The sequence below is a fragment of the Bos grunniens genome, chromosome 9, assembly GCF_055505025.1.
Source record: "Bos grunniens cultivar Pamir isolate PY7600 chromosome 9, Bosgru_T2T1.0, whole genome shotgun sequence".
Lineage (NCBI taxonomy): Eukaryota > Metazoa > Chordata > Mammalia > Artiodactyla > Bovidae > Bos > Bos grunniens.
In genome coordinates this window covers 40,992,932-41,015,144 of record NC_141173.1, presented here as the reverse complement: position 1 = coordinate 41,015,144, position 22,213 = coordinate 40,992,932, and the positions used below count along the sequence as shown (strand labels likewise).

At 36.6% G+C, this 22,213-nt stretch overlaps 1 protein-coding gene across 8 annotated transcripts in view; it reads right to left on the bottom strand.

Moving 5' to 3' along the window:
* Window positions 1–22,213, bottom strand: part of WASF1 (WASP family member 1) — a 70,096-nt gene that overhangs the window by 13,762 nt on the left and 34,121 nt on the right. For 6 of the 8 annotated variants that reach the window (XM_086317358.1, XM_086317357.1, XM_086317356.1 and 3 more), the window contains one exon: window positions 5,432–5,592. In XM_086317358.1, the coding sequence (XP_086173484.1) occupies window positions 5,432–5,564 (133 nt within the window). In that variant the 5' untranslated portion in view covers window positions 5,565–5,592. Of the gene's footprint in view, window positions 1–456; window positions 593–5,431; window positions 5,593–22,213 lie in introns of those variants that run through there. The other 2 variants (XM_086317362.1, XM_086317363.1) reach the window with 1 other exon arrangement.

Below are 22,213 nucleotides of genomic sequence, written 5' to 3'. Positions count from 1 at the left end.
GATTCTTCATAAACCTAATAGATAACCAAATCTCAGGTATGCTCAAAACATAGATTCTGAAAATTTATGAGATATATTTTACATTTTATCTCATTCTAGTTTCTTAAAAAATCATAAATCTAGAATCACTGTATTCCTCCAGTCATGTAAATTTCCATTATGAAAAGAATAAACCAAAATAATCCCATTTGAAAAGGAGAAATAAAATTTTCTATCTAATAAAAAAGCCAGGGAGAAGTTTCAGATGACCTAGAATTTAAAAATATTCAATTGTATTTATAATATATAAACAAATGAATACTCACAATATAAAGATAAGTCAATTACTATCTACACCTTGAATTAAAAAAAATTATCTTCCTAAATCAAGACAACTTAGACCCAAGCATACTGTCTAGGTTAAATGAGGCTCAACAGTAAGCTCTATATCCTGTAAGAGGGTACTTACATACTTACATAATGAATTCATTAATCTCACCAGTTTACATTTGAACAACGGCTGTTTTTTTCCAAAGCACTTTAGTACATTATCAGTTAAATCAACAAACGTTTACTGAGGGTTCACGCTGTGCCTGGTAGGTGTTATTTCCTACTGAAGACACCAAAAAATAAAACATAAAATTCCTATCCTAGAAGATTTTATAATCTTTAGGCAAAAAAAATCAGAATTTTAATTTCTTTAAAATTAAGAGAAAAAGGATAATTTTATACACATTCACTCGCTCACATATATTCTTTAAACCAAAATGCCAGACAACATTCTAGACCCTGGAGACAGAAAAATGATTGGAAGAAGGTCTCTGCAACCGACGAGTTTTGAACAGAGGGAGAAACAGACATTTAAATAAAACTGAAAACCAATTTAACAATTAAGTCCAAATCTTTGTTCCATTCACTCTGAGGCCTTGGCATAAATTTCCTCACCTGTAAAATAGAAATAAAAATATCTCCTTCAAAGAAATTATAAGGAAAAGAAGCAAAAAAAAAAAAAAACCAGTCAGGGGGAAGGGCAATGGGTAGAGTATCTGATACAGGACAGGAGCTTAACAACAGGCAGCTCTAACTATAAAACAAGGTCAGAGCCACAGAGCACACAGAAAGAAGCATCTAAACTTTTGGGTGTGGGATGGTATTACAGAAACTTCCAGAGATAGTTTCTCTGGCAGATAAGGGAAGCATTACAGGTGGGAGAAAAGGCAAGTATAAAGTTACTCATTTATTCATCAAATGTTAGGGATACAAAGATGGAAGAGACAATTCTATTCCTGAAAGAACTTAGTTTAATACACGGATCTTTAACTTACAGTCTGTATACCACCTGAAATTATATGCAGATTTTTAATGCACTTGTATATTTTGGGAAAGAGAGCCCACAGGTTTTGGGTTTGTTGTTTTTCTTTTTTAAACAGATTTTTTAAAAAAGAGTCTACACTTCCCCCACTTCAGGTTTAAGTGCCAAAGCACTGACGTACAATAGACATCCCATTTGTTCTATTTTCATGTCCCTTCTCACTTTCTAAATCTACCTCCGCCTTCTACCCCAGAGAGAGATGAAATGAATAAAGTTCGCAATGGAAAGTTAATTGTCTATGTACCTGAATTTCAACTAAACTTATTATACTACCGTCTCTACCCAAGGAGCTATGAGGTCTCATCTCTGATATTAAAATCTAAATCCTCTCATCTAACACTATCCTCTTTATCAAGCTCCACCATACATATCTAATATCATTTGTACCTTTAATCTGTCTCACATGGACTTCCCTGGCAGTCCAGTGGTTAAGACTGTGATTCCATTGCAGGGATCTCGAGTTGGGGAACTAAGACCTCAACATGCTGTGCAGCCAAAAAAAAAACAAAACCTCTCATATATTTATTTTTGCTTCCATTCATTTGCCTACTTCTTCGAACAAGTCGAAATGCCTTCCTTCTTTATTCCTCTACATCTTCCAAATTCTTCTGTTCCTTAAAGGCCCAGTTCAAGTCACATTCATTCAGTAAGCCTCCTCTTATGACTTCACCTATGCTTATCTCTCTTTTCTCAGTTCCTATAATCTAAAACTCATGGTTTTTAATTATATACATGCTTACACTGAAACTCACAGAATAGGTTCAGCATTCATCATATTAGACTCTTCAACTACATGGGGTGTGTTCTTTTAGGACAAAAAACATGTACCTTCATCACACAGCAAAATAGTCAGTGTTATCTGTCCATTATCTACTATCTAATTAGTCTTACAGGGCTTTCCTGGTGGGTCAGACGGTAAAGTGTCTGCCTACAATGCGGGAGACCCGGGGTTTGATCCCTGGGTTGGAAAGATCCCCTGGAGAAGGAAATGGCAACCCACTCCAGTATTCTTGCCTGGAAAATCCCACAGACTGAGGAGCCTGGTAGGCTACAGTCCATAGAGTCGCAAAGAGAGCCAATCTATTTATCTACCCTCTTACCCATCTACGTTGCTACCTGTGAATTTTTCTGATTGAGAACAAGAAGTAGGCTCTATCAGCTCATCTTGGCAGCTCAAAGTGGCTATATTCAACAAGAGAAAGACCTTGGGAAGAGAAAATGGTAAAAGATCTCTCATATAATTAGAGTTCCAATGGCTGTTAAATAAGACATGGGGTTCCCTAGTGGCTCAGACAGTAAGGTCAGGAAGATCCCCTGGAGAAGGAAATGGCAACCTATTCCAGTACTCTTGCCTGGAAAATCCCATGAACAGAGGAGCCTGGTAGGCTACAGCCCTTGGGGTCACATAGAGCTGGACATGACTGAGCGACTGAAGTAGAAGTAGTAATAATGGGGAAAATTTTGGTATAGCAGAAGAAATTTAAATAAAGCAAATTCTAGGTTTTCAGTAATTATCTATTATAAAACAAAACTGTGTTCTACTAGGAAAAACAACTGAACTGGATGTATATTTTTGCAAGGAAGAGGTCAGAACAATGTCCAGCCCCAAGCTACCTGAGCCCTGGAGTCGACCTTCACTACTGTGAAAGTGCTACAGCACTTTTGGTGCTAGGATTAGCACCAAAGTGAAAATATGTATTACGCAGAACCATTCTGAATAGCCTAGCTTTATAAGTAATTCAGAGATTATTTAACGCATTATTATTTTAACTGTTTTGGATGGAAACTGATATAAAATCTACTCTAAGTTTCCCTGTCTTAAATAAAAATTAAACATAATTTAACCTGTTTCTGAGGACGCACAGTCATAAATTGATTATGAGAAACAACAGCATTAAAGTGTATAATTTTACATTAAATGCGGTTACATTAAATGGCCTCTTTCCAGTTTTTAATGTTGTTTTCCTCTTATGTCACTTCTTCCTTCACTATAAACTACACCTTTTGATGGGCTTCAGTATGCCTATTTCTGTTATTGGCATCCCCCTCCCCCCACATTTCCTTTTTTAATTCTCTGAAACATGAATGTTTGGAAACCACATCATCAACCTGTCTGAATTATCAAAGTAAAAGCAAACAAACTTGGAGAGGGATCGACTGGCTATTTTATGTACATGGTCTTCAGCCTGGACTTGTTTATTCTGGCTATCTTGAGGCCTTTTAAATTTAATTCCAGGTTCTCAACTATGTCAAGTGGGAAAGCTGCCAGAGAGCTTAATTTTAGGGTGGTAAACTAATGTTATACCTTGCTACAATATTTTATGCTTTTTCTCTTTTTTGAATCTCTACAAACTACCATGAAAATGCTTCTATAGTCTCTGATTCCAAGTCTGAAGCACTCAAAGCCTAATTTAGTTATATTTTACAATGTATTTCTATTTTCAGAGCTTGGTTACAGCATAACCATGTGCTGGCTAACAGATGTTGCTTATTATGGACTGTCTGTATCAGACATGAAAATTCTTTACGTTATGTGAGAAATGGGTTAATACTGCAAAATTGACACTCTTAATCATTACATTAGTTCTAAATTCTATATTGAAAATACACCTAAAATAAGATGCCTATATTAGATCTAACATTCATTTTAATTTAAAGAAATATTTTAACCAAATTTATTAATGTCATTTCTATGCTCTTAATATTAACAAGCTGATGCACCCATTTACATATAGCATATATAAATTTTATATGGTTATGTTATGTTACATTATTAGAATATAACATATCATAAAACCAGTTAGTACTAGGAAATGACTTTAAACAATATATTAATCATATATTAATATTTTCTAGGTCTATACTGAATTGCTCAAGAAAGAAACAAGTAAACAATATGTTAGTGATTCACAGCCAATATCTAACCTGGAAAAAAAAAAAACAACACCAAGTGGAACAAAGAATATACTTAAATTCAAATAAACACTCTTTTAATTTACTCTTACAACTATTTCACAAGCAATGTAGAAATTTAGTGCTCTCACCAAGAACATGAAAATACAACTTTATATTGCTCTGGCTACATAAATATGTCCAAATGCTCTCACTTGAAACAAATCAGATTAACTACCTCATTTTACCTTGTGTTAAGTACTCAATTATAAAAGGACAAAAGTTAACAGGAAAAGAAAAGAGGAGTCAATCCTGGCTAGTAAGGACAATCTGTGTAGGTGGGTATGGCTGATAAATCTAAGACTACTTAGAGATGATATCTAGACCAAAAACATCTTATTTTATCTTTAAAATAAAATATAAATGTCTAATAAAAAGAAAATCCTTCAATTCAAAAGATAAACTGGATTTAAAAATTTTTTTCTAACATTACATTTAGAATAAATGGGAAATAACTTAATTCCTTAACCTAGCAGCTCTGTTATAAAATCTTATAATGGAAACAGGCTGACTTTCACCTCCTCCCTTAACCTGTTCCTTCTATTGGCCTTTATTATCTGGGCAGCCTGCTGGCCTTCTGTCTGTCATCAGGTTGCAAATCAGACACTTGACTCACATCCTAATATCCTTTAGACAATCCACTTGACTAACCTAATCCTCTGACTAGTCAGTTACTATCCCACATCGTTCACTTTTAGATATTTGATAATATAAAAATATTTCCCTAGGCTAATAAGATATATAAAGAGATACTAGTATCCCAAAACACAAATACCTGAAGCCTCTAGAAAAGTAAATAGTGATAACAAGCAAGCAAAAGTACAACTCCACCACCACCTTTTATATAGTCCAAATAATATTTTAAAAACAATCTCAGTAATTCTTACGCATCATGTGATTTTGTTCCTAAAAGATTCTGACCTTATTTCCCTTTCCCAGATCCAAGAGAAGAAATGATTCTAAAATGCATTAATTTTACTAAAAATGACACTTTTCCCCCCCAAATAATTAGATATCTTCTTATTAACTATCCCCCCACCCCAATTAGTCACAAGAATATTATTTTAACACCCCAATGTGTAATTCTGGTTTGTGAGTAATATTTTTAATTGATGTAAAAATACTTACTTAGGCTACTTAGTTGTCTAATTATATTTGCCAAGGAAATATTGGTCACACATTCCAGTTCATTCTTAATTCCTCTAGGCAGTGCAGTGTGACACAAGTGCCTAGGATCAATGTTTCTTTTCACTAATGGCATCTTGAGATCAACCTTTGTGCCAGTTCACCTGTAGGAAATCATATAATAAATTAACTTTTCAGTTTTAACCAACACAGAGTGAGACCTTATCTTTCACATTTCATAATAAAATATTTGCTAGTATGAAGACGGTGAAAATGGAGTCAACCTGACTAAATAAAAATGATTTAACATATTTAACATTTTTATCTTCATTTATTAGAATGTCAATACTATATGAAACATTTTTTAAAATTTACTTTCAATGTCAACTGCTTCACAATGAATTCATAATCATTACCACTATTATTCTCTTAACACCACTGATTTTACTTTTACAAAAAACTAGAGGTTTTTGTTCTAGAAAGTTAGTATGGAAGGTCCTCTGTAAGGAATAACCTAAGAGGATTAAAGAAGCTGCAAGATTAGCATCAAAATTACTTTTCCACGTAAAATGTATTAGGCATTCAATAGCTCAAAAATCAAATTGTCCATGTAATCCTCAATCTCATCAAAACCAACCAAAAAATATTTATTTAACTGATCAACCTTCTTTGAATTACAGTCAGTCCTCACTTTCAAGGCTTCCCATATGCACAAATTTCAGCTTCCACAGTTCAGTTAAATACCAGTCCCCCAACAACATGGTTCTAATTTCATACTACAGTATATTGTGAGTAACTACATAAACACAAATTTCTTTGCTGGCACTTCAGTTCACAAGTCACTGTGTTAATAAGAGGAACATCATTTCAGTGACCAATCACATCACTTTTTTTCGAACTCTGTTGGTAAAAGGTAACTTCTCATCTGTTAGTTCACCTACAGATAGTGAAGCATGTAGTTGGTTTATATTCTTGCCTCCCAATGATAAACTCATGTGAAATTTTACAAAATGATAATTGAGAGAACTGGCTGATAATGATAAAAATGTGGCAAAGAAAGAAAAAATGATGACATTGGGGTGAAATTCAAACTGAATATAAATGGATTAACAGAAAAAAATAGTTGATTGTGGGAATGTTGCCACTACCACTGTTTGAGAGACACTAGAGACGCAGTCAGAGGAATTTAGTGAAGGTAAAATTATTGAAACGAGGGAAGTAGTTGTCACAAAAAGATGTCCCAAAAGAAGTGACAACAGCAAAAAACTTCACAATAAAGGAATTCTTAGGTAAGAAGAGAAGCGAAAAGCAAAGGAGAAAAGGAAAGATATAAGCATCTGATGCAGAGTTCCAAAGAATAGCAAGGAGAGCTATGAAAGCCTTCCTCAGTGATCAATGCAAAGAAATGAGGAAAACAACAGAATGGGAAAGACTAGAGGTCTCTTCAAGAAAATTAGAGATACCAAGGGAACATTTCATGCAAAGATGGGCTCAATAAGGACAGAAATGGTATGGCCCTAACAAAAGCAGAAGATATTAAGAAAGGTGGCAAGAATACATAGAAGAACTGTACAAAAAAGATCTTCACGACCCAGATAATCACGATGGTGTGATCACTGACCTAGAGCCAGACATCCTGGAATGTAAAGTCAAGTGGGCCTTAGAAAGCATCACTACAAACAAAGCTAGTGGAGGTGACGGAATTCCAGTTGAGCCATTTCAAATCCTAAAAGATGATGCTGTGAAAGTGCTCCATTCAATATGCCATCAAATTTCGAAAACTCAGCAGTGGCCACAGGACTGGAAAAGGTCAGTTTTCATTCCAATCCCAAAGAAAGGCAATGCCAAAGAATGCTCAAACTACCGCACAATTGCACTCATCTCACATGCTAGTAAAGTAATGCTCAAAATTCTCCAAGCCAGGCTTCAGCAATATGTGAACCGTGAACTTCCAGATGTTCAAGCTGGTTTTAGAAAAGGCAGAGGAACCAGAGATCAAATTACCAACATCTGCTGGATCATGGAAAAAGCAAGAGAGTTCCAGAAAAACATCTATTTCTGCTTCATTGACTATGCCAAAGCCTTTGACTGTGTGGATCACAATAAACTGTGGAAAATTCTGAAAGAGATGGGAATACCAGACCACCTCATCTGCTTCTTGAGAAATTTGTATGCAGGTCAGGAAGCAACAGTTAGAACTGGACATGGAACAACAGACTGGTTCCAAATAGGAAAAGGAGTACGTCAAGGCTGTATATTGTTACCCTGTTTATTTAACTTATATGCAGAGCACATCGTGAGAAACGCTGGGCTGGAAGAAGCACAAGCTGGAATCAAGATTGCTGGGAGAAATATCAATCACCTCAGATATGCAGATGACACCACCCTTATGGCAGAAAGTGAAGAGGAACTCAAAAGCCTCTTGATGAAAGTGAAAGTGGAGAGTGAAAAAGTTGGCTTAAAGCTCAACATTCAGAAAATGAAGATCATGGCATCTGGTCCCATCACTTCAAGGCAAACAGATGGCGAAACAGTGGCTGACTTTATTTTTGGGGGCTCCAAAATCACTGCAGATGGTGACTGCAGCCATGAAATTAAAAGATGCTTATGCCTTGGAAGCAAAGTTATGACCAACCTAGACAACATATTAAAAAGCAGAGACGTTACTTTGCCAACAAAGGTCCATCTAGTCAAGGCTATGGTTTTTCCAGTGGTCATGTATGGATGTGAGTGTTGGACTATGAAGAAAGCTGAGCACCGAAGAATTGATGCTTTAGAACTGTGGTGTTGGAGAAGACTCTTGAGAGTCCCTTGGACTGCAAGGAGATCTAACCAGTCCATCCTAAAGGAGATCAGTCCTGGGTGTTCACTGGAAGGATTGATGCTGAAGCTGAAACTCCAATACTTCGGCCACCCTATGCGAAGAGTTTACGTATTTGAAAAGACCCTGGTGGTGGGAAAGATTGAGGGCAGGAGAGAAGGGGATAACAGAGGATAAGATGGTTGGATGGCATCACCGACTCAATGGACTTGAGTTTGGGTGAACTCTGGGAGTTGGTGATGGACAGGGAGGCTTGGCCTGCTGCAGTTCATGGGGTTGCAAAGAGTTGGACATGACTGAGCAACTGAACTGAACTGACTGAGGGCTATTTCACGACACAATGTGCAAAAGGATAAAATGTTGGAAGCTGATCTAAATTTAGTAGGAAAGAATAAGACAATTTGCAAGGCACAGAAAAGATGTTTATTCTACTGGCTCTGTTTTTCTATATAAGGAGAAGGCAAAGCACTGTTCAAACTACTCTTGGTTAAGTTTTTTACCAAGAAATACAGCACTGTAATTCTCTTTCTAATACATTTATAAACATTATACTAAATTATATTAGCTTACTATTTTTTTATTTTCCTTGGAGAAGGCAATGGCAACCCACTCCAGTATTCTTGCCTGGAAAATCCCATGGACGGAGGAGCCTGGTAGGGTACAATCCATGGGGTCGCGAAAAGTCGGACACGTCTGAGCGACTTCACTTTCACTTTTCACTTCCATGCGTTAGAGAAGGAAATGGCAACCCACTCCAGTGTTCTTGCCTGGAGAATCCCAGGGACGGGGGAGCCTGTGGGTTGCTGTCTCTGGGGTCACACAGAGTCGGACACAACTGATGTGACTTAGCAGCTGTAATTTTTTCGCACTGATTAATAAGATGAATTTGTACAGTTTTATTATCTTATACAAGCATTTTTTTTGGTCCCACACTACCATACTAAATGAGGACTGCCTGTACTTATTTACTGGTAAACAATGCTTACTGAAAGAAGGCATTTATTATTTACTGAGCTTTAATCACTACCAAATGCAAAGTTCTGGATAAATCTAATTGCATGTAAGTGTTACTGATGAACATTCTTTAAAAACAAACTTTTACATGAAATCTGTCTCTTCTGACTGGTTTGTCCAGCATTTTCTCTACATTTTTAAACCTTTTTACAATTGTAAAATATGAAGTTCGGTTTTAAAAAAGTATACAAAATTGTACAGCTTCAATGATTTAAACAAACATGCAAGCTAACTTAGGAGCCAAAACATAAGAAAAAACATAATAAGAAATAAAAATCCCAGAACGGTCCCACTTTGGTCTCCTCCCCAATCACCCTTACTTCTTTCCTCCCCAAAGGTAACCATTATTCTCTTACAATACACATTTCCTTGTTTTTCTTTACACTTTCACACCTTAAACAGGTAACGCTAAACACTAACATTTTATTTTTATTGCTTTTTGAAGTTTATGTGAATAGAACCATGTTATGTATTATTACTTCGTGTCTTGCCTTTTACAGTCAACATTATACTTGTAACATTCATCTATGTCACTTTGTGTAACTGTAGGGTGTTCATTTTCAATGCTGTAAGATAGTCTACTGTATAATTACACCACAATTTATTTACCCATTCTAATGCTGATATTATATACATGAGTTGTTTCTAGTTTGAGGTTATTATGAACAATACTATGAACATTCATGTACAAGTGTCTTGGTGCACACATTTCTGTTGGAAGTATACTTCAGGAGAATAGCTAGGTTAAGGACATGCACAGCTTGATCCTTAGGAGATGATGTCAATCTGTTTCAAGAGAAGTTGTACCAAAGTATATTCCTTTCAGCAGTGTAGTAGGTTGCTGCTGCTCCACATCCTCACAACACTCGATGCTGTCAGTTTAAAAAAAAAATCTAGCAATTCTTGTACGTAAGTTGTGACAGCGTTCTGCAGTTTTATGTTTTCCCCAATTACTGAGAGTTTAAGCACCTTTTCATGTGTTTATCTTTTGGATTTTCCTCATTTGAGAAGTGTCTATCCAATGCTCTTGCCTATCTTCCTTTTACTATTTGTTGTGTTAGGGCTGATTTGTAAGAACACTGGATATGAGCCATTTGAAGGTTATATATGATGCAAATATCTTCTCTTGTGTCATTTGCTATCTCACGCTCTTGATGTCTTTTATGAGAAAGTGATGGAATTTAACAATCTTTTTCTTTTAAGTTTAATATAAAAGCAGTTTTTTAAAAAAATCATTTTATGCACTAAGATCACAAGTATGAGCTTCTGTTTTATCTCTTAGCTTTGTTGTTTTGCCTTGTACTTTTAATTTATAATTGACATGGAATTAATTTTTTGTGAATGGTTTTAGGCAGCAGTCAAGTTTCTTATATATTATTTCAACACCATTCATTGAAAAGACTATTCTTTCCCCATTGCTCTACTATGGCACTTTTTTCATAAACCAGGTTTCTATGTATCCTTTAAATCCATTTGGAGGTTCTACAGTATTTCACTTATCTGTCCACCTAAAGCTAATCTTAGTAGAGCTCTACAGTAAGTCTTGATATCCAATAGGGCAAGTCCTCCTACCTTGCACAAAAGCATTTTGAATATACTGAATTCATATTAAAATTCCAATGGTATTTTTCAAAGAAATAAAAAGAGCAACCCTAAAAATTCACATGGAAACACCAAAAACCCCAAACTGCCAAAGCAATCTTGAGAAAGAACAAAGCTAGAAGCAAACACTTCCTGATTTTATACTAAAAGGGTATAGAAATTAAAAATTATGGTACTGACAGAAAAATAAGATATATAGACTCATGAGAATTAAGAACCCAGAGATAAATGCAAGTGTAAATGGTCAACTAATACTTGACAAAGGAAACAAGAATACTCCAAGTGGAAAAGATAGTCTTTTCAATAAATGATATTGGAAAAAGTAGACATTCACATGCAAAAGAATGAAACTAGACCCCTATCTGACACCACTCACAAAAATTAACTTGAAATGAATTAAAGATTTATATGTAAGACCTGAAATGTAAAACTCCTAGCAGAAAATAAAGGGGAAAAAACTCCTTGACATTGGTCTTAACAACGTGTTTTTTTTTTTTTGGATATAAGACCAAAAGCACAAGAAACAAAAGCAAAAATAAGTAAGAGGGACTGCATCAAACTAAAAAGTTTCTGCACAACACAGTAAACATAATGAAGAGGCAGCCCCCGGAATGGGGGAAAATATTTGCAAACCATTAAATTAATAAGGGGTTAATATCCAAAATATATAAGGAACCCATACAACTCAACAGCAAAAAAGTCCCAAACAATCTAATTAAAACTTGGGCAGAGGAGTGAACAGACATTTTTCCAAAGACAGACATACAAATGATCAACAAGTACACGAAAAGATGCTCCACATCACTAATCAAGGAAATGCATTTTTTCCTCTTTTTTTTAGAAAAACTATTATACAATTTTAAAGGTTACAATTATTACAAAGTACTGGCTATGTTCCTTGTGTTGTACAATACATCCTTGAACCTGTCTTACATCCAATAGTTTGTACCTCCCACTTTCCCACCCCTATATTGTTTTTCCCCACTGGTAACCACAAGTTTGCTCTCTACATCTGTGAGTCTGCTTCTTTGTTTTTTTGCATTCACCAGTTTGTTATATTTTTTAGATTCCACATATAGGTGTTATCATGCAATTTAAAACCACAATGAGATAACACCTCACAACTGGTAGTATGGCTAGTCTCAAAAAGACAAGAGATAACAAATACTGGTAAGGATGTGGAGAAAGGGGAACCACCATAAACTGCTGATGGAAATGTAAATTGATACTTTGGAAATGGTATCAATGGATACTATGGAAATAGAATGGAGTCTCCTCAAAAATATTAAACACAGAATTATCACATGATCTAGCAATCCTCCTTCATGGTATACATCTGAAGGAAATGAAATCATTATTTTTGAAGAGATATTTGCAACCCCATGTTGACTGCAGCATTAAATACGCAAGATGGAAACATCCTAAAAGTCCACTGATGGATGAAAAAATAAAGAAAATGTGATATAAACAGTATATACAATGAAATAATATTCAGTCATAAAAATGAAGGAAATCCTGCCATCTGAGACAACCCTGAGGGCATTGTGCTAACTGAAATAAGTCAGATAGAGATGAACAATATATGACATCATGTATATGCAGAATCCAAAAAAACTGAACTCAGAAACAGAAAGTAGAATTGTGGTTGCCAGGGATTGGAGACTGAGGGACATGGGGAAATGATGGTCAAAGAATACAAATCTCCAGGTATAATAAATCCTGGGGATCCAGTGTGTAGCATAGTGACTGTAATTGACAATGTTGTATTATGTACTTAGAAGCTGCTGAGAGTAGATCTCAACTGGTCTCACAATAACAAAAAGAGGTAACTATGTGAAGTGACGGATGAAATAAGCAATAATCTCATTGTGGTAATCATTTCACAGTACATATTTGTATCATATCTTATTGTACACCTTAAATTTATACAATGTTATATGTCAATTACATTTCAATGAAGCTGGGGAGGGGGGAGACCCTGGCGTATAGTGAGTACACAATGACTACTACTTTATTTGAATTTCTCAACAACATTGATTGTTAGAAGATAGATAGACTTGATAGTTAGTACTCTCTGACCCATTTTAAAGGGGAAAAAGTATATGGAAGCAGTGTTAGAGAGTAAAAAAGATGCTGACCAAATCTTTCCAAACTTTCTATATGGGATGCATGGAAACAGCACTCCGCCCCAAAAGAGATTAAGCCGAAACTAATTTTAGGGACAGTTATCAGTTAAGGCAAAGAGATAGAAGGTTTAAGTTTGGAGAAAAGGATGAAAATGACTATGCACAGAGAAGTCTTCAGGTCAGAGACAGAAGCTCTCTGGAGTATAAAGGAAAGATGTGAGAAAGACAGAGAAATAGGTCAAATAAGGAACTGTTCAAATAAGAAGATGTGAGTTCTGAAGATAACAGAAACAAGGCTTGTATGTCTGCCAGTTGACATAGATAAACAGTGTCATGAGGCTTAGTGAAATTATTTCTAGGTCTTTTGAAAGAGTATGAGCACACTCTTTGGTTTATGATATGATCCTGAAGATGTCAAGAGATGATGCTATGGAATGCAGAATTAAAATACCCCTTTAAACTTTACCACATGTCACACAGCTAATTATTGGCACCACAGGATAATAATCTCAGTTCTGACTTTCAAGTCAGTGTTTCCTTCATTATAACAAGTTGACACTTACTCCTAAATTTTATTCTTGGACTTCTAACTAATTACTTGGAATACATAATCATTTAAACACGGTTTCAGTTTTCCTTGCTGCTGTTGCTGCTAAGTCGCTTCAGTAGTGTCCGACTCTGTGTGACCCCATGGATGGCAGCCCACCAGGCTCCCCAGTCCCGGGGATTCTCCAGGCAAGAACACTGGAGTGGGCTGCCATTTCCTTCTCCCATTTTTCCTTAGTTGTATTCAAAGTTTGCTACAACGAAGTTCATTTGTTCACTCATAGTTCCATTAGATCTTCACATAATTTTTCATCTTGGCATTTCAGTTCACAGAGGAATGTACTGGCATTTCAACATGTGCTTTCTCTTCTTGAATGTTTTCAAAGTATAAAACCAGTATCAACATTAATCCCCACTGTTAATAGTTTTCAATTCAAAATAGCAGACCTCCTTCAAGACTCTTAAGCTGGACAACATACTAAAAATCAGCTATTTCACCTCTCATTTTTTAGATGAATAAATTTACCTCAGAAAATTAAAAAACTTGTCCAAGTTCACAAAATTAACATCAGAGTTAATACTAAACTTTAGACTGCCAGATTTTCACTGTTATACTCTTAATCTGTTAGTATTTTTAAATTCCATTTTATGTTCTTGACAAATCAGCCTTTAAATCTCACAATACTCTTGAAGATTTTCAATGGTATTTTGAAGCTCCCCAATTCCTGAGTGACTTTCTTCAACAAATAAAATACTTTCATGACCCAGAAGCTTACAAGGTAAATAAGGAAACAAAGACAAATGCTAAAAATTTTAAAACAATAAAAATTAACACATGGCTACAGTCTAAAAGTAGGACAAGATAAATTATTAGTTATGCAGAGAGAATGAAATCAAAACAAGGTAAAGAGGTAAGGAAGACAATGTTGATATAGACCTATGGTATATTAATTGTTAGCACCATGTAGCTAAACTAAAAATAAATAATTTCAAGTTCAGTTTTTCAGTCACACTAAGCCACATTTCAAGTACTCAATAGCCACATGTGGCTTGTGGGTGCAATTACAGAGGACAACTCAATTACAGGACAACACAATTACAGAGCATTATACCATAACTGTAGAAAGTTGAATCAGACAACACTTATGTCTATGATGGACAAAATGTCAAGGAGATGGGATATTTAAGTCAAGGATAAGAGAGGAAAAATAAGGAAACATGCCTGAAAGGAACACAAAAGTAGAACTAAAAGATAAAATACAATCAAATTAAAAAATTGAACTTTGAAATTCAATAAAGAACACACAAGTCTTCTGAAGGAGTAAATGATCACAAACATTCAACTTTAAAGAATTTTAAAAAGCTCTTATCTTTTATTATGAAGTATATGTGAAACAGGAGCACCAGACCACCTTACCTATCTTCCTCAGAAACCTGTATGTGGGTCAAGAATCTACAGTCAGAAGCAGGTGCGGAACAATCAACTGATTCAAAATTGGGAAAGGAGTACAAGGCTATATATTGTCACCTCACTTATTTAATTTATATGCAGAGTACATCATGCAAATGCCGGGCCAGATAAATCACAAGCTGGAATCAAGATTGCTGGCAGAAATATCAACAACCTCAGATATGCAGATGAAACTACTCTAATGGCAGAGAGTGAAGATGAACTAGAGTCTCTTGATGAGGGTGAAAGAGACAAGTGAAAAAGCTGGCTTGAAACTCAACACTGAAAAAACCAAGATCATGGCATCCGGTCCCATCACTTCACGGCAAATAGAACAGGAAAAAAGTAAAAGCAGTGACAGATTTTATTTTCTTGGGCTCCAAACCACTGCAGATGGTTACTGCAGCCACAAAATTAAAAGATGCTTGACTTCTTGGAAAGCTTGATAAACCTAGACAGCACATTAAAAAGCAGAGACATCACTTTGTCAACAAAGGACTGTATAGCTAAAGGTACGGTTTTCTCAGTTGCATATATGGACGTGAGAGCTGGACCATAAAGAAGGTTGAGTGCCAAAGAATTGAGACTTTTGAACTGTGGTGCTGGAGAAGACTCTTGAAAGTTCTCTGGACTGCAAGGAGATCAAACCAGTTGATCCTAAAGGATATCAATCCTGACTATTCATTCAAAGGATGGTTGCTGAAGCTGAAGCTCCAATACTTTGCTCACCTGATAGGAAGAGCTGACTCACTGGAAGATTCTGATGCTGGGAAAGATAGAAGGCGAAAGCAGAAGGTAACAGCAGAGAATAAAATAGGTAGATAGTATCACTGACTCAATGGACATGATTTGAGCAAACTCCAGGAAACAGTGAAAAACAGAGGAACCTGGGTTGCTGCAGTTCTTGGAATCGCAGTCTGACACAACTTAGTGAACGAATAACAATACGTAAAATGACTAGAGGCAGTAAAATGCTGGTTCATAGGATATATATAAACATATATATGTACCAGTTCAGTAGCTCAGTCGTGTCCGACTCTTTGCAATCCCATAGACTGTAGCATGCCAGGCTTCTCTGTTCATCATCAACTCCCGGAGCATGCTCAAACTCATGTCCATCAAGTCGGTGATGCCATCCAACCATCTCATCCTTTGTCGTCCCCTTTTTCTGCCTTCAATTTTTCCCAGCACCAAGGTCTTTTCCAATGAGTCAGTTCTTTGTATCAGGTGGCCAAAGGGTTGGAGCTTCAACTTCAGAATCAGTCCTTCCAGTGAATATTCAGGACTTATTTCCTTTAGGATTGACTGATTTGATCTCCTAGATATCCAAGGGACTCTCGAGTCTTCTCCAACACCCAGTACAAAAGCATCAATTCTTCGGTGCTCAGCTTTTTTTACGGCCCAACTTTCACATCCATACATGACTACTGGAAAAACCATAAATGTAACTAGATGGACCTTTGTCGGTAATGTCTCTGCTTTTTAATATGCTGTCCCAGTCTGTCATAGCTTTTTTTCCAAGGAGCAAGCATCTTTTAATTCCATGGCTGCAGTCACTATCTGCAGTGATTTTGGAGCCCAAGAAAATAAAGTCACTGTTTCCATTGTTTCCCCATCTATTTGCCGTGAAGTGATGGGACCGGATTCCATGATCTTAGTGTTCTAAATGTTGAGTTTTAAGCCAGCTCTTAAAACTTTCACTCTCCTCTTTCACTTTCATCAAGAGGCTCTTTATTTTAGTTCCTCTTCACTTTCTGTTATAAGGGTGGTGTCATCTGCGTATCTGAGGTTATTGATATTTCTCCTGGCAATCTTGATCCAGCTTGTGCTTAATCCAGCCCGCATTTCTCATGATGTACTCTGAATATAAGTTAAATAAGCAGGGTGACAATATACAGCCTTGACGTACTCCTTTCCCAGTCTGGAACCAGTCTGTTGTTTCATGTCCAGTTCTAACTGTTGCTTCTTGACCTGCATACAGATTCTCAGGAGGCAGGTACAGTGGTCTGGTATTCTCATCTCTAACAATTTTCCAAAGTTTGTTGTGATCCACATAGTCAAAGGCTTTTTTAGCATAGTCAATGAAGGAAAAGTAGATGTTTTTCTGGAATTCTCTTGCTTTTTCTCTTGCCAATGGATATTGGCAGTTTGATCTATGCATACATATGTATAGCTTTAGTAAATAATGCTAAGTAATTTTCCACAGTGCTTGAACCAATTTCCACCCCACCAGTTCTTTATGAGCATTCCAGTTGTTTGACAGCCTTGCTAACTCTGGTATTATATACTAATAAGTTGATGATCCAAGACTAATCACATCTTACTGTAAATCTTCTCGTCTTCAAAAATTTCTAAATTCCTAAAATTTTTGCCCATTAAATAATTATAATAAAATATTAAATACATCATTCTTTAATCCTTTCTAGAAAGTAAATGATGAGTAAATAAAACCTTTTCCATGATACAGAAACAGTATTCCCTACATTCTATAATATAAGAATTCTATAAACTCAAGAATTCCAAGATTGGCCTTAATAATAACAGAAACAACAAAATTCATAGCTACATTTAATTCATCTACTGTACAAGTTTAAATAATGAATAGAAATTTTATTAAATTTATATTTGTAGACATACAATTAAATTACAATGTTAATTAGTCAGCAATTTTGAGTCAAGAACTTGTAAAACTTCCAAAATCATCTTTTCTATTATGTATGATTCATAGTTACATCCTCGACATTTTATAGTTTCCTCTCATTACAGGTGAAAAGAAAAAATACCAATACTGAAAAGGTGCTAGGCATATTATTAACATTTTAATTCTCTTCCCTGACTTGGACATGGAAATTTTTTGCAAATGCTACGCTGAATCAGTGAGAACAATCAAATTACATCTCTTTTGAGTTTTAGAATCATCCCTTTGAAAACATTTATTATCATTATGTTCTTTGTCTTATTTTTAGGGGAAAAAACACAAACTTTATTGAGGTATAAATAAAGTACAATATGCAGATGACACCACCCTTATGGCAGAAAGTGAAGAGGAACTCAAAAGCCTCTTGATGAAAGTGAAAGTGGAGAGTGAAAAGTTGGCTTAAAGTTCAAATTCAGAAAACGAAGATCATGGCATCTGGTCCCACCACTTCATGGGAAATAGATGGGGAAACAGTGGAAACAGGGTCAGACTTTATTTTTCTGGGCTCCAAAATCACTGCAGATGGTGATTGCAGCCATGAAATTAAAAGACGCTTACTCCTTGGTAGGAAAGTTATGACCAACCTAGATAGCATATTGAAAAACAGAAACAGTTCTACAACTGCAAGGAACTGAATCTGCCAATTTGAATGGGTTTGGAAGCTGATTTTTTTCCATCCAAAGCCTCTGGAAATGAATGTAGTGCAGTTAACACCTTGATTTTAGCCTTATAAGATGCTAAGCAGCAAACTAACCAAGCCCACTCAAATTGGTGACCTACAAAACTGTGAGATAATTAATAGACACTGTTCTAATCTGCCAAATTTGTGGTAATTTGTTAAGCAGCAACAGAAAATTAAGTGTACATACTTCTAAGTGTACAATTTTAATTACTTTTAAAGCGGTTTTAACAGTTTAACACTGTGAAATCACTACAGTCGCTGCTTACATTTTCTTTGTGCCGGTCTGCAATCTCTCCCTCCACTCTTGCCTGCAATCAACCAGGCACTTGCCTTCTGTCACTACAGATTTGTTTGGCTGTTGTAGAATTCTATATGTGTGGAATCATATTTACTCTTTTTTGCCTGTCTTTCCATTAGCCTAAGTGATTTTTTTAGATTCATCCATGTTGTTGCATGTATCAATAAATCATTCATTATTACTGTTGAATTTTATTGTTCATAGTATGGATTTACCATAATTCACCATTCATTTGTTGATGGACATTTGGGTTACTTTCAGTTAGGGGCTATTACAAATAAAGTGACTATGAACTTTTTGTACAAGTCTGTGTGTGAACATATGTTTGTTTTTCTTGGATAAATAACACACATAAGTTTGTTTTAAGGGCAGGGCAGGGAGAAGATAAGTGGCAGGCAAAGAGTTAGTGGTACCTTTACTGCAAAAAAGCAAAGGGATTCTTTTGAGTTCCAGAAGTAGTTCTCAGGAGAAGCTGTGAACTCTCCTCTTTTGTACCTGGAAAAAATGGTGGAGGAACTAGGATTCTACAGTTTAAATGGTAACAAGGGTGATGGGTCAGTAGGCAGCGACTTAAGTTTCTTCTAAATTTTACTTTTTTCCCAAAGTATCTTTCTTTTCAATGGTTTTATTCTGTTGCTTATATGCCTAATAAAATACAGTATCATATAGATATACTTAAAGCATTTTCAATGTATTATTACAAAGATGCTTACATTCCAGTTTTCTCATTTACTATTATGAACAATGTTGCTTTGTCCTCTATGAACAGGCTACCTGACAACAAGAACATGGCCCAGCCTTAAACTGACCTCTACAGAAAGACCACAGTTCGGCAAGAACCGAGCCTGTATGAGCAGTCTTCAACAGTTAAGTTTCACATGCATAAGCAAGTAAAGAGGTCTAAAACAAAACACATAATAGGTGGACCTTGTCACCATTAACAGACATTAATAAAGCTAAAGTTTATTAGCTGGGATTCCCTGGTGGCTCAGATGGTAAAGCATCTACCGGCAACGTGGGAGACCCGGGTTCAATTTGAAAGAGTGCAAGTAGTGAAATTCAAATTCTATCTGTCTCACTGATATATTCATGTTATTATTGGGCATTTCTGTGAATATATTTTAGAAAATACATTCAGAAGCATTTTTAAAAGTAATTTGAATTATTTACAAGGATATGACTCCTGACCCAGCCTCTGAGTCAAATAAGCCATTGTTTGAACCAGAAACCAAGGTTCTGATAAAGACACTGGGATCTGCAAGACAATCCCTGGAGCCCCCCTGGGAAGGTCCTTACCAGATAAGTTTGACAAGCTATACGGGCTTGCTTCTACTGACTCCAAAAGTCCTGAGTCCGCTGTTTGACCCTCAAGACAATGCCTTCCTGTTCTGGGCTCATTCCTATGCTACATTACACAATTGATCTAATTGCTGGGTGTGTGGAACACTCCCCTCCTCATCAATTGAAGGCTTCACATGGTGCGTTTCTCTACTTCAAGGAAAAGACTTTCCTCAACTCTGTCAATATCTTCACCAACAACAATTACATGTGATGCCTCTCTTTAATCTGATGACATCTAACAATCCTAAAATGGACTGATATAACACATTGTACCTTAACTATGGACATAATGTGACTTTTAATTTCGGTTATGTTTTAACTGGTTTAATGACTATTTTGGCTTACATCTATAACTGTAAAATGGGGTTTGTTTCTAACCATCTGAAAGCTTTTAGGTTACAAATGATGGTTCAAGCTCCTATGAGTGTCACAACCTTCTCCAACTGTTACTTGGGGCCCCTGGATCAAAGACCCTCAGTATGAGGGTGAGGACAATATGTACTTCAACAATTTAGGGATGACACTCCTCAATAGCAGGAAGTAGTTATAGAACTAAAATGATGCCCCTTTCCCTTGGCAACATATTCTAAAAGAAAAAAGAGGGAAATGAGTCAATTCCTAGGTAGGTTGATATGAAGTCCAGGGTCCCTGAGGAGGAGAAGAGGTCTGGGGCTCTCAAGGAAGAGATGCTGCTGCTGCTGCTAAGTCGCTTCAGTCGTGTCCGACTCTTTGCGACCCCACAGATGGCAGCCCACCAGGCTCTGCCGTCCCTGGGATTCTCCAGGCAAGAACACTGGAGTGGGTTGCCATTGCCTTCTCCATTGTGTGAAAGTGAAAAGTGAAAGTGAAGTCGCTCAGTCGCATCCAACTCTTCGTGACCCCATGGACTGCAGCCTACCAGGCTCCTCCATCCATGGGATTTTCTAGGCAAGAGTACTGGAGTGGCTTGCCATTGCCTTCTCGGAAGGAAGAGATAGGGGTCTGGAATTCTCAAGGAGGAGAAAAGGACAAACATATTTTTCTACATTCCTTAGTCTTAGTCACATAAAACCCTGAGCTGATGATGATTACACAACAAAACAACTCAGCTTAAACTCTCTATATAAGGACTATATAACAACAATGTATCCTGCTTGAAGACAGTTTCTCCTTCTTGAAAACCTGACTAATCCCGTTAGTCCATGAGGTCCCAAAGAGTCAGACACTACTGAACTGAACTGAATTGAATCCTGTTATCTTAAAATGTATACTATGGGTGTGGGTCTGGTAAGATCTTTCTGTTGTTAGTTCTAATCCTATCATCTTAAAATGTAAATTGTGGGAGTGGGTCTAGGAAGATCTTTACCACCTTGAGACATTCTTTTGATTTATTGTAATAACCAATTTAAAAAAGAATATGGCTCCCTTGCTAAGACTAGTGAGGGAGCCACTCTTGTCCTCCTTCAGATGTCTATGTCAGAAGCTTTCTCTGTCCTTTTCATACTTAGATAAACCTCTGCTACACACACACACACACACACAAAGTAATTTGAATTATTTAAAAGTAATTTGAATTTATCAAGAATGATTATTTATGAAAAATACTTTCTTTTTTGGGGGACAGGTCCTAGAACATAGAGATGAATTCTGCTCCAGATCAGATCGTTCGCTCAGTCGTGTCTGACTCTTTGTGACCCCATGAAGCGCAGTACGCCAGGCCTCCCTGTCCATCATTCCGGATCACTTCCGGAGTTCACTCAGACTCACGTCCATTGAGTCAGTGATGCCATTCAGCCATCTCATCCTCTGTCGTCCCCTTCTCCTCTTGCCCCCAATCCCTCCCAGCATCAGAGTCTTTTCCAGTGAGTCAACTCTTCGCATGAGGGGGCCAAAGTACTGGAGTTTCAGCTTCAGCATCATTCCTTCCAAAGAAATCCCAGGGCTGATCTCCTTCAGAATGGACTGGTTGGATCTCCTTGCAGTCCAAGGGACTCTCAAGAGTCTTCTCCAACACCACAGTTCAAAAGCATCAATTCTTCAGCGCTCAGCCTTCTTCTCAGTCCAACTCTCACATCCATACATGACTACTGGAAAAACCATAGCCTTGACTAGATGGACCTTTGTTGGCAAAGTAATGTCTCTGCTTTTGAATATGCTATCTAGGTTGGTCATAACTTTCCTTCCAAAGAGTAAGCATCTTTTAATTTCATGGCTGCAGTCACCATCTG